Source organism: Vidua macroura, chromosome 19, assembly GCF_024509145.1.
Source record: "Vidua macroura isolate BioBank_ID:100142 chromosome 19, ASM2450914v1, whole genome shotgun sequence".
Taxonomy (NCBI): domain Eukaryota; kingdom Metazoa; phylum Chordata; class Aves; order Passeriformes; family Viduidae; genus Vidua; species Vidua macroura.
Genome location: NC_071589.1, coordinates 3,161,516 through 3,180,328, shown reverse-complemented (window position 1 = coordinate 3,180,328; position 18,813 = coordinate 3,161,516). Strand labels below are relative to the sequence as shown.

General features: G+C 47.0%; 2 protein-coding genes across 3 annotated transcripts in view; one reads left to right on the top strand and one right to left on the bottom strand.

The window, feature by feature from the left end:
- The window catches only part of FOXK2 (forkhead box K2), a 44,629-nt gene extending 42,801 nt beyond the window's left edge, over positions 1-1,828 (top strand). The window contains exon 9 of the mRNA XM_053994441.1: positions 115-1,828. Within this exon, the coding sequence (XP_053850416.1) occupies positions 115-311 (197 nt within the window). The 3' untranslated portion in view covers positions 312-1,828. The remainder of the gene's footprint in view (positions 1-114) is intronic.
- A 2,522-nt stretch (positions 1,829-4,350) lies between these two features.
- On the bottom strand, positions 4,351-18,738 carry WDR45B (WD repeat domain 45B). Of its 2 annotated transcripts, none has more exons than XM_053994484.1 (10): positions 18,538-18,738; positions 14,101-14,175; positions 12,284-12,385; positions 11,590-11,677; positions 10,974-11,068; positions 9,453-9,643; positions 7,545-7,630; positions 6,732-6,833; positions 6,109-6,230; positions 4,351-5,825 (listed from the first exon to the last, which is right to left on the bottom strand). In XM_053994484.1, the coding sequence occupies exons 1-10, from the start codon at positions 18,602-18,604 to the stop codon at positions 5,719-5,721; spliced, it is 1,035 nt and encodes a 344-aa protein (XP_053850459.1). In that variant the 5' UTR covers positions 18,605-18,738; the 3' UTR covers positions 4,351-5,718. The 2 variants fall into 2 exon arrangements, with proteins under 2 accessions (XP_053850459.1, XP_053850460.1); XM_053994485.1 differs by lacking the exon at positions 18,538-18,738 and adding an exon at positions 17,936-18,108.
- Positions 18,739-18,813: the final 75 nt, after the last annotated feature.

Sequence of the window (18,813 nt, the reverse complement as noted above, 5' to 3'; positions counted from 1 at the left end):
GGGGTCCACAAGAAACTCACGTTTCTTATCGTACAGTAAAATTGCACATCTCAGTATTGTGTATGTGATTTGACAAGGGTCAGGGTGCTGAGGTTTGTGCTCTCCTTTCTGCAGCTGCTGCAAGTCCTTTGCATATGTTAGCAACCCACGCGTCCGCATCGGCATCGCTCCCCACCAAGCGCCAGAACGGAGACCAGTCGGAACAGCAGGAACTCAAACGTATCAAAACAGAGGATGGAGAGAGCATAGTCATAGCTGTGAACGTGGACACCCCACCCGTGGCAGTGAGTGACAAAGGCAGCCAGAACTAGAAACTTTAGGGGAGTTTTCCTTTTTTTTTTTTTTTTTTTTTTTTAAAAAAAAAAAAAAAACAACAAAAAGAAAAAAAAAACCACAAAAAACCAACAAAAACAAACTCCGTGGTGCCAAAAGGAGACACTTAAATCTAACACCTAAAATGTTGGAACATGTTCTCACGCAGTGGGGAAAGGGGCCCTGTGAATCAGACTTCAACTTTCAGCACTGAAACAAAACCCAACACAGGTGGCCTTAAAACTTGGTAATTTCAAGTCAAACTGCAGAACCATGTTGTTGTAGAGGCTGTGCCCCCGCCCCTCCTGCCCCACGGACTGTGTGTGCTGGGAGGGCTGCAGCTTTAACAGGATCTGTCAGATTTTTCCCAGGACTGAGGATCTCAGTGTAACGGCAGCATGATAGCGCTTAGTGTGACTGGTTTAACCGATTGTAAATTCCTAAAGGGAACAGAGGCAGGAGCCATTCCGACACCGTGGCAGCTAAGCCTTTCCGAACCACCCACCCATGCAGTTGTTGATAGATATGCAGTATTTTGTTGTTCACATGTGGAATTAGAAATTTTTGAGGTGTATTTTCATTTCTTTGCAAAACAATGGGGTCTTTGACATTTCAAATCACTCCATTTCTACTCCGGAAACTTTGGAATCACACAACTACTTTTCATGTGAAATTTTGTTTGGTAAAAAACTGAATGTAGGGTTTTTTTAACCAACGGAATGATTTACTTTTGTCTGTCCTGTTCAAGTTCAGATACAGCTACTTTATTACATCTGCAAATTTTCATATTTTAGCAGTTGCCTGATAAATTTAATCAAATTTTATTACCATGTGTAGTGATCAAACGCTTCTTTGGGCTTGCATGTAACTGATTAGAAACTCTGATGTAAATGAGCCGTTAACTGACATAAAGAACTGCTATGGATTTGACCAGAGCTGCACTTACCTGTTTCTCTCTCTGCTACCTTTTGCTGTTTGTTACTTTGTGTTGACTTTGACTGTCCCTGGCATATTTTTCCAGTCTAAAGTAAAACAAGAGTCTCGCTTAATATTGTGTATGTTTAAGATAACAGACTGTTCTTCATTTAGAAAGATAAAATTCTTTATCACGAGTCCTTTTAAAAAGAGTAAAATTATCTTGTCAGAGGTATATTCGATATTTTTAAGCTTAAGCACCCTTCAGTAGAAATTAATCTGCCCCGTTTCTCTGTAACACTTTGATGTCAGACACTGACCTCGGGGTCTCCATGACCAGTAGCTGTTGTGGTTTTCTAACAGTGGCTACCAGATTATGGTAATAATTTTTTTTTTTTTTTTTTAAGTGTGTGTTCTGCAGTTGAACATTTTAAAATGTATCGGTAATTTCTCACTTTAATGTGGTAATAGATTCCACTTTACATTTCAAAATTCAATTGAAACAAGGCTGCTGTTCAGTCTTCAACTCACACAACGTCTTAGTTCCTCCTGCAGCCAGGTGAGTGGGAGCCAGAGCGGGCTCCATCGGAATCTGGTTTTTGTCCTGCTGGTTTTTGTCCTGTTCTGTAATAAAGATGCATTATTTATATTTCCTTTCCTGCTACGAAAGGAAAAACTGTATTTTCATGACGGACTGAACAGTTTGGAGTGGTTATTTTAGGCAGCTTTTGGAAACTATTTACCTAAAGACCAAATATGAGAAATGTGTACAAGTTTTGTGTTCATCCACACAATGGAACTGTTACAATGTCTCTGCAGATAATACATTAAAAAACTATGAAAAAAAAACTCTACACAAGCTGGATTTATAACAGGCATTTAAAAAAAAAAAAGCATAACCTGAAAAGAAGCATTTCTGTACAATTGCAACGTTTTCTTTAGAGGTTTTAAAAATAAAAAAAAAGTAAAGTTTTAACATACTTTTTTTAAGAAAAAAAAATCCAGTACTAGTAATTTAATTTGGTGTTGAATGAATTGACTAGAATGTGGTTTATTTTCAGAAGTGAGAATCTGTTCACAACTAGGGCTAGGTGAATAATAGTGTATAAGATTTTTTTAAATAAAATTAAATTTTATTCAGCAAATTAACTAAGTTGAAATTACTCAACAAGTGTGTTTGGAATATCGATGTATATTTGGGGTTAATGCAGCTTCTGTGGCAGCCCCACCAGACCAAGGTGCCCCTTCCAGCCACGCCTTGTCCCAGGAGCCACGGGCATGGAGGGGCCTGGGGCTGCACCCTGCCAGGGCTTGGCACTGTTTGGGACACAGGAGGGCACAGGAATGTGTCTGCCTTAGATGGGTCATTATTTCTATAAGTGAGTTTTAGGAGATGTCACTTTGTGGAGTCACTGTCACGAATGTGGGTTTGGTGTCTCATCCCCTTTTCCTGCACTGGTTACAGTCTCTGTTTCTCAGCAGTTGGGGAAATGCTTTGAAGGAGCAGGAAAGAAGCTGGGTCAGGTTTTCATGGCAATGCTTTGAAGAGCTGGGGAGAAACCCAACTCCACAAGCCTTGGATGGCTGTGGAACTGCTGGGCAGGGCTGTGGTGTTTGGAGCTGAAGGGGCAGAGCCTGTTCCTTGAACAGAAAGCACGGTCTGAATGGTCTGAACAAACACAGTCCTTGGGGAAGAAGCAGAAAATAGCTTACCAAGGAGGCAGTGAAGTGGTGCAATTGTTACTGTGCCCCAGGGGCAGGCAGAGCGGTGTGACCCAGCCCCAGCCTGGTGGCATTCTGTGGCTGCTGTGTCTGACACGGCCCTTCTGCCCCGCGTCTGTAAGAACTGGTCATGTCTCACATCTCCAGCTGCACTGATTAACCTTCTATTTTCTCCTTTATTGTGACTACCTAAAGGTTCTGAAAGCAATCCTTGCATTCCACAGTTTCTGCGGGCAGACACCTGAATTACTGTGGAATTTAGTGCACCGACTCATTAGTTTTCCTGTCAGGATTCTGAACTGTGACACAGGTACTGTGGAGAGAGGTGGCAAAATGGGGAGAGAAGGCGTTGAGTTACTTTTTAATACAAAAGGAACTGCTAAGCCCTGTACTTTAAGAGCAGATGCTGGTGCCAATAGGTTGTGTTCCAGGAGCAGTCGTGGTTTTACACTTGCTGTGGGAGCTCTCTGCTTCCCTGGGGGCTGGGGGTGGTCCTGTGGCCATCAGTGCCAGGTACAGGGCCCACAGCCCTCAAAGCACCATTCCTTTTCCCAACGAGTGACTGACTGAGCGATGTTCCGTTTGATTGTAGAGCTGTGCAAACGCTGGCTAGATTCATCCACAGGAGTGCTGCAGCGAGCAAAGCGGTGAAGCACTGCCAGAGCAGCCTGGAGGCAGCACCAGCTGGGAAGACTCAGTCCTGTGCTGGATTTGGTTCCTGTGAAACAGCTGTACCTAATCACATCCATTTGCAGGTAGCACAAGAAATGTGAGGTGTGTTAGGGCATTCCAGGGTTACTGCAGCACTGCTGGCTGCCTGCACAGGTGTCTTATTTTCATTCCTGCTGCCACATTGGAGCAGAGGTTTAGGGAAAACTTTTACACGTTTAGAAAAGTTTAAATGTTGCCCAGAAATGTGTTTGTAGTCTTGTCAGCTCTAGGATAACGGAACAGGAGGGCAGGGGGTTGGTGCAGCAGCAGCTGAGGCCCAGCAGAGCTGTTGGAGCAGAGGCAGGGGCTGGTGGGGGAGTTCAGGCGTTTCCAGGTGCTGGGACCATGAGCAGCTCCCAGCGGCACAGCGAGAGGGGATTTCCATCGCCCTGGAGGAGCAGTGTGCAGCGCTTCCCCACCTCCAGGAGATGACAGTTCCAGGTCCTGCTGCTGGTCCAGCCCAGGACGGGGGGAATGGTGAGGTAAGTGCTGAACAAGAACTGGTTTGCACTGGAAGTTGGACTTGTTTTGGGACACACAACAAGGTGCACGTCCCAGGCAGTGGCTCACGTGCTCCTGTCCCCTCCTCATGCAGCAGATTCAGCTCCTGTCCTTCACCAGCCACCACTATTGACTCACATGTTTATTCCCCCAGTCTGGAGCAATGGAAACCATGGCTGTGACCATCAGTGAATACAGCAAAGTTAGTCACTTTTATTTAAAAGAAATAACATATTACAAATAAGTGTGCAAAACAATTCCTGTGGTTAAATACGCATAAAAGCAACATGCAACCTTGACATCAACATGGTAAGTTAGTCCTTAGTAGGTTACATGACACTAAAAGGGACTTGTCAGAGTTAGAGTTTGCAACTGAAGTCACAGAGTGTCAGGGCTGAAGCATCTGTGAAATTAGCTTCCAGAAGAGCAAGACCTCCCTGCCCCAGTGTTTAGTGCCACAGATGCCGAACTTGGGGCTATCTCAGGTTCTGGGTTAGGAGCTTGTGCCTTAGGTCAGCAGGAAATAGGGTAACAGTTTTTGGGGAAGAGTGTGCAAGTCTAACCTACCTGTCCCTGGGCCAGCAGCAATAGTATGCGACAGCTCAAAGGGAAAAAAAAAAGACAAGTTTGCAAGTTTAAAGCCATTGCAGACATGGAACTTCCTGCCACCTTGTTCAGTTCTTGTGCTGGACATGGCCATGGCCTCTCCAGCCTCCCAGCTGCAGCAGTTTGGCAGTAGTTTGGCAGCAGTTTCACAGCTGTCACACCAGTACCGACTGTTGGATTATGGAAGGAATCAGCTCTACAACTACAGGAGCCCTGGGTGCTTGCTGTGCCCACACAGGAGAGGGGACTTGGGTCAGCACTTGCCCAAAGGTGCCTCCAGATGCTTCACAGAGTTTGGGACCTTGGACAAGTAATGCTGATCCCTCACCTGAAGCAGCACTGGCAGAGGCCACACGACCACCACCACCCAGCCCTGGGCACCAGGTCAGAGGACAAGCAGGACTTCATCTACAGGTGTCCCTTGCTTCATACTTGTCACCGTCTCTGTTCCCTCAGCCGTGCCAGGGGAGGGAGGAGGCAGGACTCCTGGTGGAGAGAGCATAACCCAGAGTGTTCCCCTGCTCCCAGCCATGCAGTGGAAGTAAAGCAATGCCTAAAATCTTCTGGTTTCAGATCCCTTTTCCTAAAGCCAGCCAAAGGTGTGGACAGCCCCTGCAGAGCTTTCCCTGTGGCAGGCACTCTTGTTGGAGCTACAGTCATGTCACAGTTTAGACTAAAGAGAAACCCAATAGGCACAAGCTTGTTGAAAGCCACATCTTGAAAACTTGAGTTGGTGACAGTAACCCAAAGAGATTTTAATGATGAATACTTGCAGAAATGAGAACAAACATATATAGTCCACTACTTCAGAGCTGCTTGTGATCGTGTTGAGCCAGGCTTCTCCATGAGCTCTGCTGAACTTCTGGATCAGTGCTGGGCACTCAGATTCTGTCCCTCAAAGGCGCGGGTGGCCGAGGCAGTGCTTTGAGCCGTGCACTCCCCTCCCCTCAGTCAGAGCTTGTCGTCCGTCATTTCTAGGAACTGAGCGTACACATCCCTTGAGCATTCCCCTTTTTGGTTGAATAAGAACTTGTAGTAGCTGCCATCTGCACATATTGCTGCAACACAAACAAGCAGGGTCAGGGGGCTGTGCCAGAGGTGTTTTCCTTTGCTCCAGCATAAGCTGTCCTTCAGACTCACAGAGGTGCTCTGGAGGGACCCCTGAGCCACCAGCCCCGTCAGCCCTGTGCTGTGCCAGCCGCGTGGGCAGTGGGAGCAGCCAGAGCTCTTGGATGACAGGGACACTCAGCCCTGTCTCAGCAGAGCATTCCCTCCCTCCAAGCCAGCACAGTTCAAAGCCTGGTTCTCCAGCCAGAACCTGGGGACGCCTCCAACACTCACCTATGACAGCATTTGGCTCTGTTCCAAAGGCACAAATGCACGGAGAGCCTGAGGGAACCTGGAATTTGGAAAAACTCCATTTGGAACTGAAGTATTTGGGGAGAAAGGTGGCAGAGGCCAAACTGAAAGAGAAAACAAAAAAGATGTTAACAGGTTGGTGTTGACTAGGGTGGATTCAGAGCTGCTGGAGTGATTGAACAAAGTGCAGGTTTCACTTGATTTTTTACTGGCTTTTTATTTGAGTAAGAATCAGATAACCTGAGTAATTTCCCCTTGCAGGAAGGGGAGACACTACAACTGCCTTGCTGGCTTTAAGTGACTGCAAAAACTGCCAGAAGGATTAATATTTAGTAGAGGAAGGTGTCCACAACATATGTTCATCCAAGGTCCACTAAAACCTACACTGACCCTCTACGGAAATGCTACAGCCCCTCACAGGACAGCAGGAACTTGGCAATTACCAGAGGTTTCTAAATCTGCAGCTTCAGGCCAGCCCAACTGATAAAATTTTCCACTTTCAGCAGTGTGAAGATTTTGCTGCTGAGTGACATGGCCAGTGTTCTAAATGCAATTCAAAGCTCAAGGACCACCCCCCCAGGGCTTCAGAACGGCTCCATCCCTACCTTGACTGCTTATTTCTTTTGGGGTCTTCTGCAGCAAAAATGTGGACTGTGCCGTGGTCACTGGAGACGCAGATGAGGGAAGCATCCTGGTTGAAGTTAATACTGCAGAGAACACAGACAGCTGCAGGATTTCTCCTGGGACAGACCCACAGCCCTGGCACAGACAGTTCTGCTGCTGCAGTTGTGCCAGCCTGGCAGGCAGGGTGGTAACAGCTGCTCAGGAGGAGCTGGGGCTGCTTTGGGATGAACAGGCAGCTCTCAGAACAGGGCCTGCAGTGGCAGCAGCAGCCCTGACATGGACACCACTGGTGTGGGTCACTGTGCCACTGCTCTGCTCTGAGGAGTGGGCAGAATGTGCAACTGCTACCCCACAGCAGGGCTTGGCAGAGGAATGGGAGTTTTCACAGGGAATGGGCAGAGGGTTTCCCTGCTCCTGGGACAGTCACACCTCTGCCCTGGGTGCTCCCCTGCATAAGGATGTGGGCATAAAGCTCCCCTTGCCCCCGAGCTCGCCCCAGTCCCCCTGAGCTGTGTTCATGTGCCTCAGGGCACTGCCTGGGTGTCAGTGGGAAGTTCAGTATTCCCCAGTTCCCACCTGGGTTGAGGAGAGTCACGGCCTGGCAACAGCCACAGCTCTGTCCCTGGTCCTGTAGCCTGTGCCAGGCCTCACAGAGCTCCCAGCTCCTGCCTTCTCCTCCCAGCAGTGAGCCCAGAGGGAGATGCAGAGGCAGCCAGGGTACCACAGCCCTCCTGTGCTGGCCGAGGGGCTCAGCACAGCCACACCACAGATGGCACAGAAGCAGATGAACGTACCAGTATATATTGGCTGCTTGTGATCCTCGACGTAGCTCCTGGATTAAATGCCCTGATGAAGTATCAAATATTCTTATGAGGGTCCCCTTGGAAAGGAATCAAGCATTGTATTAGGAAAGGCAGAAGACTGTCTTTACATCTGTGAATGCATCCTAAAATTTTGTCTGACCAGCATGCCCCTGCACCCACTGCTGAGGTTTTCTTCTTGGTAGATTTGCAAACCTCTCTTAATTTTGGGGAAGAACACTAGTTTCCCCCCATAACATCACCACAATGTTATAATGCTTTAGGGTACAATCTTGTCACTTTCAGTGCAGTTCCTAGACACTGCTGCAGCCCTGGCCCTGATTTGCAGACACTGCCTGGTGTAGAGTGTGCCCAGGATCTGTGGGTCACTTCTGCCATGCTCCCCTCAGTACTACTGCATTTTTCATTGCTGCTGTGCAATTCTTTCCCATTAAGTATAATCAAGCTGTGGCTGGTCTTGTCTTAAAACTGATTCAGTTGACATAACTCAGAAGAATCAGTTACCACAAACTCCTGATCTGTATTGATCTGAATCTGAGGCACTGCCCAGTCAGGTGACAGAACACTGCAGTGGGAACTGTCCTTCAGCTGGAGCCACCCAGCCTGACAGCAGAGCTGCAGAACGAGCCAGGGTGTCTCAAATAAAGTGATCAACAAATCAGTGCTGCTTTCCTCTGATGAAGACTGGGTGTACACTGGGCTGTGCATCACCACCTGCAGCTCCTGGGACACACCTGGTTAACAGAGGCAGCTCTCCAGTCACACACCAGGAAATAACTACCCAGCAGAGAAAGACTTGGTAAACATAGTTTAGTTTTGATTTAAGAGACAGGCTTGAGATGTTTGCTGACTGTGCTCAGACTCCTAGTTCAGTTGGAAAATAAAAGCTGCTTGAACTTCTTCTCTATGCAAAACAAGGAATGTTTAATACAAACGCAGCAGATAATGGCTCTATTTAGCAATGGAGTTGGCAGCTTTTAGAACTCTGTTTAGAAGACATGAAATCATTAAGCTTAAGAGAGACTTGGGATACATTTTCTTTTTTTTAAGTGTTTGAGTGGCAGGCTGGGCAGTAGAAACTATGTGAAACAGAGACTTGTTGGATTAATTTGGCTTGTCCTTAAGAAACTGATTTCAGCTGAGTGGAAGAAGGCAGCAAGAGCTGTGCTTGCCTCAGGGAGCCGGGTCCATGTGCCTGATGTTCCCTGGGGAGACGAATGCCCTGGCAGCTCCCTCTGTGGCTCCCAGGGAGAAGGCAGCTCTGTGTCGTTTGCCTCCCTGCCTCAGCCCAGCACAGGGCATCTGCACTGCACCCTAAGGTCACGTTCTTGTCAGTGTCCTGTCTCTTCAGCCCCGTGGAAGACGTGGCCACACGCTCCCTTTCTGTGTGAGGGGGCAGCCCACCCTGTCCTGCTCTGTAACAGGAGCTAAGCCAGAGCAGAACAGAGCCTGCCAGTACAACTGAACTATTTACAAGTATTTCTTTAGCCAGTGGGTTTGGAGTGAATTTAAGCAGAAAATAATAAAGGTAAAGAATGCAAATAAGCTTCCCCCCACCCAATGCTTTTTTAAAAAAAACTAACAGTATCTCTTGAAGAACACATCAAAGACGTGAACTACTTGGGCCAAGTTGTGTTGAAATGTCACTGAAGAATCACTGCTCCAGCCAGCTAAAACAACGACCTCAGGCACAGCCCTTGGCTGTCGGCTGTTTGGGCATCCCAGAGGAGCAGGGAAGATAAAGACTGAGAGTGCACACTTCAGTGGCAGATTTTCCCACTAGGTATTTCTCTGTCTTTCCTCCAAAGGATGTGACTTGCTGTTTTATCTCACTAGACTAGAACACACAGTAAGTCAGAGGCAGGGGGACATAATTCTTACTTTTTCTGATGCTGTTGCAATTCTTGTTCCCTGCAGGTTTAAAGCGATGCAGCTCAAGACTCCTTCGTGAGCTGGGATGTCCACAGGAGGCTTCTCTGTGTTAGCCAGATCCACAATCTGCACGTGCCCAGTGTGTGTTCCAGGAAATGCAAGAAGAGAATTATTACTATTTGGACAAAGGACACAGAGACCTGAAAGACAAAAAAAAAAAAAAAAAAACAAGAACAATTGGATCATTTCCATAACCTGATCAACTTTTCAAATGTAAGTTTCTAAAATATTGATAATTTCAGGATAAACAAACACCCATGGAGTAAATCTGAATCTCATTTTAATGGTTAGTGCCATTACATTAATTGCTAGTCCCAAAACATCATATGCTCATGTGTGCAGAGCACAGTTAAGCAAAGGAGTAGCATAATTTTAACTTGCTATCCTCACTTTATTTCAATGTAATCCAATTGTGGGTATCCAGAATCTGGGTGATTTTGCAGATCAGCCCAGTCAGTCCATTACATTAAAGTTATTTTAAGTTAAAAGGTCTCCTTAGCAGCTCAAAAAGGGTAAGAGTTTATCAGAGGTGACATCTGAGCTTCTGCTCCATCAGTGAAACTATTATTAATTTGTGTTTCAACCTGGTTCTTACAGCACTGGCACTTTTTTCTTTGTAATGTTTTGTGGCCCATTTAAGGTAAATCACACCAGTCCCAGGTGTTCTGCGGATGCCAAGTGAATTCCTGAAACCTCAGCACAAGAAAAAACCTCCTCCTGCTGCATCCCCTGCCTGTCAGTCAGGCAGGCTGCTGGAGCTGCATGCAGGCTGGGATTCCATAACAGCAATTCCTGTTTGCTCCAGGCAGGCATGAAAACCCTCAGAGATGGGGATTCCAATCCTCTATGATGTGGTGGAGAAAACACCCTCCTGACATTTGAGCTGGTCCTCTCCACCAATCAAGCACTGCCTGCACCCCTTGTTCCACGTGCAGCACTATCAGGAAGTGTTTGCTCCACCCTTGCTGACACTCCTCCAAGCCACTGCCAGCCCTGCAGAGAGCCCTTCACCAGCTCCTGCTGCCATCACTGAATGAGCCCCTCCCCTTGGTTCAACAACAGCCACGGCCAGGCCTTGCTGTTTAAAAAGAACAGTATCCGTTTGCTCGCTATAACAGGAGAGTTTGCTCAACACCTCCAGCTCTATTAGGAGAGAGAAATGATGCACTTTACTGGAATTTGTGTTTATAATTAACCTTCCAGTGAAAATACAGGTTCTTTGCAGAAGAAAGTGTACAGCTCTGCAGAAATCTCATCTATGACATGAGCACAGGAAACAGCTTTTCTGGGCCAAGTATTTATAAATTCTAATAACCATTCTATAAACACAACAGCATCTCCAAAGGACATGACTGCAGTGCAGTAAGTGTTTAATGACTTCTAAAGAACTGACTAAGGCAGCTGAAGATAAATGGCATGTCAAGAACACATTAACTTGCTTCCATTCCCCAGCCCACACGTACAACTAACCTTTAGGGTTGTAGCAGGTTTCAAAGACGTGCAGCTGGTGGGGATTGTGTGTGAAGGTGAAAACTTTAATCATCGAGTCCAAGACAACCACAATTCTGAAACAGACCAGAAGTTCCTGTGACTCGGGTGGATAAAACAGGGACACAAACATTCATTCAGACCTGCAAAGTCTTTCAACTGATTTAACAGCCACATTCTTCCTGCCCTCCCCCACAAGAGACTCCCAGCCTTGCAGCAGCCACGCAATGATAAGCCTGCAAAGCACTTTTATCCAGCCCCTCCACCCACGCATACACAGACTCCAGCTGTTCACAGCTGCTCTTGCTCCAGGGATCTGCTGGAATTTTCTTCACTCCCCTCCATACCTAGAAAACCAGCAGGAGCCACAGGAGAATATTTCCCTACATTAGGGGACCAGGAAGTCTTGTAGGCTTTTCACCAAGGTTTCACATAGCAGTATACTTAAACTGTGTCCTGTTTACACCTGATACTCTGTCCCCAAAAGCCTGTTTCAATTGCTGCTGTTACAGCAGGATGTTTTTCTTTTTACAAGCAGCTGGAAGTGAGTAGGAGCACAGAGCCAAGCTGGGTGTCTGGACCCCTCTGCTGTACCCACCTGTCTCTTCGCAGCTTCACTGCTTTGACTTCTGTGGAAAACTCTATCTCAATGACAGTCTTCTTCTTCAAGTCATCCCAGATCATGACTAGAACAGTGCAGAGATTGCATTAGACCATCAAGGCATATTCAAAGATCCACAGCTCCCTTATAACAACTTGCAGCTCCCCAGCAGTCTGATCAAGAGGTCCACCCAATGGTTAAGCAGCTGCAGACAGGCATCCTGCTAACCAGAAGGCATCAAGCCACTACGTATCAACCCCCTCACTCACACTGTAACTTGTGCAGGCAGGAGCTGGTCAACTCCAACCACAAAAACTGACAATAAAGATATATTATTCTAAAGAAAAGCAGCTGTTTTTCGTTTGCTCTGAGGGTTGTGGAAGAACTAATGCAGCAGTTGAAAAGAGTAGTACATTTTCCTACAAAGCTTGCCAGGCAGGGAGCTTCCTGCTCCTTGCAGAGCTCGCTGTGAGAAGGTCAGCAGGCCTTGGAGAGCAGTCCCTGCAGGTAGCAGCCTGTCAGCACTGCACCAGCAGTGATGCAACTCACTGCACCACGGTGACTTAACCTGCAGCAGCATCCCCTTCACCTGACCTTCAGGACATCAGCTCAGGGCCTGCTGTGGGGGCTCTCTGGGCACTGTCACACAGGGCCAAGGCAGGCCTTTGCAGGATCCATCCCTCAAGCTCACCTTTGTTGGGTGGGTACTTCGGCTTTTTTCCTCCACCTACTAGTGCTAAATAGTTGCAACGAAACAACATTTCCACATGGCCGACACCACCTTCTAGAAACTCTGCAAGATAAATATTTTATTTGAAAGTGTCAGAACTGGTTAAATTGCCATCTAATTTTTACCACTGTTACAAGAAAAGCTTGTCTTATCCAGGACATTTCTCAGGCACCTGAGAAGAAGAGTATCTTCCTACCCTGGCTGCCCTTAAAAACCAGAGAATGTGGATTCCTTGAAAGTTCTTCATCCTGGAGCAGTAAAGCCTGGATTTCATACAAGCCCTTGTGGTTTCTTCAACAGCACTTCTGAGTGCTGTGTTTCCTTCCTGAACAGTTGTACTTGAACACTACCCCTTTCTGCACCAGATCCTCCTCTTGACTCCATTAAAGCAGGACAGCACATTCTGCTATCAAGAGGTGTTATCACTGTGACAAAAACATCTACAGTATTAACAAGGGATGACCTGAAACAATTTAAGAATGTGTAATGTGCTCTGAATCCGTGTTAGAGCACTGAATCGTTGCTTGAATGGGAATTTCTTGGAACTCCTGGATGTAAGACAGACAAACAGCATTTGCAACAAGATTTGGTTTCATACTGGGTTACAGAGAAAATCAGAGGGACAAGCTCCAGCTGGGAGTGTCTTGGGCAGGTTTAAACCTACATGAACAATGAACAGGATCTCGGTGTGCCTACGCAGGCAGTTCAGTGAGAGCTCCCAGAATCCACAGGGAAAAGGCAATCTGACTCATAAGAAACTTTTCACCACAGGAGTCCTGGAAGTATCTCCATCGAGAGCTGCAGGCAGGGAGAGGTTTGACAAGCAACTCTACAGGACTTCAGGCCGAATCCTGACTCTTTGAGCACAATGTCACAAGTGATAGTCCCAAGGCATGTTGCTTATGGAAGAATTTACTGTTAAGAGCAGAAAATAGTTTGTCAGCTTTGGCCATGTGAACAGTGACTAAAATCCTTACAGCAATAGCAAGTGAAAGTGTGCCTGATTTTGCAGGAATTGTTAGTTTAAGTACATTTTTCCTCTTATTAAATCCTTTTCTCACCACAGGCTGAAAGTGCTGAGAAACCTGTTTAGCAGCTCACTTCCTATATTTAGGGTTAGAATGACATGGCTCAGTTTCACTTTCCCATATTTTGACTCAGTTTTGTTTGCTTTCTGATAAAAAGCTCCACTGTTAACACAGCTCATCTACTGACTTCTGTTAAGACACAGGAGTACCTTTACCACATTAAGATCCTCCCAAATTTTTAAAGCATACACAGAAGGTAAGATTTAGAGCATTAGAGGTCTGACCTCTCAGTGCTCTTGCAGACAATACTCTTGAGTATGAGAAATGTTACACTGAGATCTCCAGGAAAAAGCCTGGAGTCTTACAGCCACACTGGATCATCCAGATCAGCACACGAGAGCAGAACAACTTCTGATGGCTGCAGGGAGCAACTCCTCCTGCTCGTAAATACCCAGGAAATGCCTCTCCTACTCAGGCTACAAACATTAGCAACAGCAAACACAACTCTGCCAGAAGCTGAGACAAATTCCTCATCAGCCAACTGTGCAAATTAACAGCACTGAGACTTTTGACTGGGCAATGGCACAAGTGAGAGTCCCTGTGGGACCAGCAGGAGCTGCCTTTCCTGAGGCTTTATTCAAAGCCTTCCAGGCATGGAAAAGTGAAAGCTGAGCAAGAATCAGTCAGGAAAAAATGAGAAGGCTGAGCTTCCAACACAGAGCAGCATGGTGTAATAAGTAAGTGTTTTACCTTGTTTCTCTTTTTCTTTGAGTGGATCTGCATTATAAACTCGGAATCCATTTTCCATTCCACATGCAAAGCATCCTGTGATAAAAAGCACATATATACACATATATATAGTAACTGCCAGATACACTCAAGAAGGAAGCAAGAGCCAGAGGGTTAGGAAAGCATTGCTCAATGACTGCATGGTTACACTCAAGCTGAAGAGCACTCACAGGCTCTGTTAGTGAAAATCTTCCAGAGAAGTTGTCCTCTATGCTGGCCTGGTGGAAATGTCTTGGTATTGGTTTTAGGCAGGTAAGAAAACAACAGAAGGGAAGGAAACCAATTCCCAACCCACCTGGATCCTGTGCCATGCACTAGAGTGCAGGAAACCAGCATTATAATGTTTATGGTCCAACAGTTAGGAAGTGAGCTCCCTCCTTTCTTAATAGATCCAAATTCACCTCATGATTACGACTTCACTGTGGATGTTTCCAGAGCACAGTGCTCATCAAACAGCTTCTCCAACTGTGCTAACAAGAGCTGACTGCTGTACCATGCCAATAATTATATGCCAATAGCTGAAGTCTAACCCAGGACATAAGCAGAAGCCAGATTAAAACTCTCTGGAAATTAATTGTAGTTACTTTTTCATATAGAAGTATGTGCTTCTTTAGTGGAATCCATTACGCTGCCAGTCCCTTGCCCTGCTCACAGGTGAACACAGGCACTGGTACAAAGAAATGCCACTGTGAAGTCAGAGCAGTGACAAGCCACCAAGAAGCTGCTGTCACTGGCAGCACCCTGAGGGCAGGTTGGCTGCTCACAATTTGTGTGTACTGTACCAAAAGTCCAGTTAAAGATCTCTGAGGTACTGGAATGTAAATTCCAGTTACTCTGGTTCTGTTCTTAGGTACTGCAATGATTTGAACCCCTCAAATAAAAGCTGAGGAGCTCTGTCTAAACACAACCCTTCCCCAAACTCGATACTCCAACAATCACAGGGCATGTGGGGGAAGAAGACAAAACACAAAAACCTATGCCCTTAACCCAAAAGACTCCCAGGTACAACTTCACCCTGTCCAAGATACTGTAATAAATTAAGTGCACAAAGTTCTTGTTTACATAGATAAACACACACACAAAGTAGATCATGTGAATGTAATAATTGTAGGAGGATTAGCAACCATATTGCCATAGGCTTTGATATGAACCCTGCTGACTTTCTCTCCTCCCCCCTCAGCATTGATTTGCTCTGTAAGTGTGAGCTGCTGTGATCTCCCAGCACTGGGACAGCCAGGGAGCAAACTGCAGTGGAAACCTTCCCCTCCACATGAAGCACTGCTGTACAGGATGAGAACTGATCTGCTCCTCACAGCTGATCCATATAATTATTTTCCAGCAATGGTTTTCTACTCCCATATTGTATTTCCAGGAAAGTCAAAGGGAAGAGATGCTGAAGGTGTTCTGCAGTAAGAAAGTGCTGTTAGGTTTGAGTTGTGCTGATCCCAGAAGGTCCTAACAACCCAAATGCAGCATTCCTGATGCAATCAAACACACACTTTACACTTCCTGCAGCACCACTACAGCTTTCTGCAGGGCCAACCTCATGAGTAAGACGTGGGCTGCTTTAATGCCTTGGGAATATCCACATTTTTAACTGAAGACAACACAGCAGAACGTGGGGATGTGAGTAACAGTGAAATTCCCCATGTGGTCGATCACTACCCACAGAGATAGGAAGCTCTCATGCACGGCAACCCCTGAGTCAAACAAGAGAAGAAAACCCTACAGGAAGATTCCTGTCCCTGCTTCATTTCCAGGTTACAGGAGCAGCTTTGAAGCTTGGTGATTCCCATCTGACTGATTTCTGTTCCACTGGAATCACAAATTTGATGGCTACAGCTTGTAAGCCCTTCCATGTGAGAGCTGGGAACACTCTGTCACTTCCATGTCAGAGGAGGGAACACTTCCTTAGGTTCACTTCCTTCCACAAGAAGTGCATGTCTCTTTTTTGAAGAAGGGATAGATGAGCTGAAAAGCCACTGACAAAAGATAACTCAGATACTTTTTTTAAAACACATAATGATTACAGAGTTATCGCCCTGACCCACAGTCATGACCCACTTGTTCCTACAGTAAAAGTGCTTCTTGCTAACAGTGCCAGGGAGACCAGAGTGAGCTTTGTTCCTCCAAGTCTGCAGAAAAAGGAAGGGTTAAATTAATGACCAGCCTAGAAGATGCCACAAGCTGAAGGGGACACGCTGGCACAGAGAAACCTGCAGGCTCTGGGGCCTGAGGCCCCACAGTGGCAGCAGTGGAGCACAGGGAAGCGACGATGTCCAGCAGTTTCTGCCATGGTGGTTTTCCTTGGCACCATAAATCCTGTGTAAAGCCAAGAGCACAGGAGCCTACCAACATTCCAGCACCCTGGAGAAGAGTAAATACATAAGTCAAGTGTTTCCACACCAAAACAAACCTACACCTCAGTTTTCAAAGCAGCTTTAGGCTGCAAGAGTGACAATCAGCAATTGACAGGTATGGCCATTTATTACGATGTTTTGTCTCTTTATTTCTGAAAAGCACTTTAGTGTCCTTCTCAAAAAATTAGGAAAGGATCTGAAATCAGGAACTCACAGTCTCCAAATTAAGAAGATAAAATCAGAATATTCTGACTTCAAACAACTGACAACTACCATTTCCTTGTGTTACATTGTTTCTTTGCTTTTTAATTTAAGGTCTAAAAGTAGCAAAGGCACCTGATATAAAACCAGCATCACTCAAGTCAGAGCGAGGGAGGCCCACGGCACAACAACCACAGCTGCTTTATCACTTGCCAGTCAGGGAGATTCAGCCCCAGAGAGACTTCTTGGATGGTTCCTCCTGTTCTCCCATCCTTGTGGGATCGGCCAGTCTTAAATTACTAAGAAATTAGGTTATTGTGGCACTACGTGCAGACACCCACACTTGTGAGCTTCAGCACTCCAGTGACTCACGTTCTGTTCCCAGCAGAAGCAAGAAGGAAGCAGGGAGCTTTCCCTCCTCTCTGCTGCCCTTCAGCACTTTACAAGAGCCCTAAACTCATAAAAGGTCACTGAGTTACCTGCAGTGCAGCGTCATCGTTCCTACCAGGAGCAGCTCCAGGAGCTGCCAAACAGAAGCCAATTGTGTTATCTTCTTAATGTTTTTTGTCACCACTCAATTGCCTGGCCAGCTGAGGTGGTTTGGGACATGAATACTGCCAGCTCACAGATTCACAAGACAAATGCCTTAAGGTGCTTTGGATGTGATATATTTTCAAAAAGGGGGATGTCTTGCATTTATTGCTACAGAATTAAGGGAGCCTTTGTAACAAACAAATTTTACACTAAAATGATGATCTAAAGGTATTTTGCAATAAAAGAGAAACTTTTCTTCTTGCACAGCTCTACAGACCAAGCACCAAATATCACTGCTCCATTACAGACCCTGCAGATCTGAAATGAAGCTCATCCTCAAAAATCTTTTTCCCTCTCCATTGGAGAGGCAAGATGAAAACAAGTGCAGAGCTGCTAAGAAACAAACAATTCCATCCTTTTCATGTCTATGGGATAGCAGGAAGAGAGCTGCCAAGATGCTCTCACCTCATTACCTGCTTCATGTGCTATTGCCAAGATGTCATCAGAGACGTTTGGCTAAAATCAACAGAATAATTCATGTTTACACACGACTTCAACAGCGTCAGCAACAGGTACATGAGCTGCAGTCTACAACGACAGAGGCTGCAAGAGCGTCTTAAGCAAGAATATTATTTGTTAAGGCAAAAGGATGTTACAAAATGATGAGCTTCTACTCCTTATTCCACAAAAATGACACTTACTCATAAGACCGGTGCTATTTTTGTCTTGCCAAAGCAGGATGAGGAACATGCACCCCGTTTCTGGAGCAGACCTTCTTCCCCTCTAACAAAGGGAAAAGATAAGCCAAGGATGCACCGGAGCTGTTGCACCAGTGCTTGCCTGCCAGTGTGATTAGTAGTGTGAACCAGTTTTTAAAACACAAACCAGGTGAAAAGAAAGAAAAAAGCAGTTACACCACTCACTTTGAACGTGGAGTACTTACACGGAGAAAGGGCTGAACTGTGAGCAGTTCGCAAAGAAGCCCCTGAGGCACAGGCTTTGAGGAGCCTGACGGAGCCACCCACGGTGAGCGGCCGAGCGCAGCAAGCCCAGCCAGCCTGGTCCTGGTGCTGCTCCCCTCACCCACGCCCCCATTCAGCTCTCGAAGCGCTGGGCGCACACAAACCGCACGAGAACCACTGAACCCTCCCGCCGCCAGCGGCCTTCCCGGCTCCTTCCAGCAGCCGCAGCCCCGGGACGCAAGCGGGACCCCGCAGCGAGGGGTCGGGAGCCGCGGCAGCCCCTGGCCCCGCACCGCCGCCCCTCCGCGGCACCACCCGGCTCCCCGGGCCCGCAGCCTCACCGTGGTCCTGGTTGAAGCCGGCGTAGAGCAGCCCGTTGCCGTGCGGGTTGGCCGGGAGCAGGTTCATGGCTCCGGCTCGGCCCCTCCGCCCCCGCCCCTCACACCATGGCGGCGCCCGCCCGCCTCAGCCCCGCCGCGGGAGCCCGAACCGAGCCGGGCCGAGGTGAGCCCGCCCGAGTCGGGTCCAGTCCAGCGAGCCCGCCGGAGCCGAGCCGGACCGAGCCCGGCCGGGCCGAGCGGAGCCGAACCCGCCCGAGCCGGGCTGAGCGGAGCCGA

Coding starts and splice junctions, on each gene's coding strand:
- WDR45B (XM_053994484.1), bottom strand. CDS start 18,604: ATGAACCTGCTCCCGGCCAACCCGCACGGCAACGGGCTGCTCTACGCC. Junction 9,644..10,973: donor AACCTGCTACAACCCTAAAG/GTTAGTTGTACG, acceptor TTTGTCTTTCAG/GTCTCTGTGTCCTTTGTCCA. Junction 7,631..9,452: donor TTGCAACAGCATCAGAAAAA/GTAAGAATTATG, acceptor TTCCTTTCCAAG/GGGACCCTCATAAGAATATT.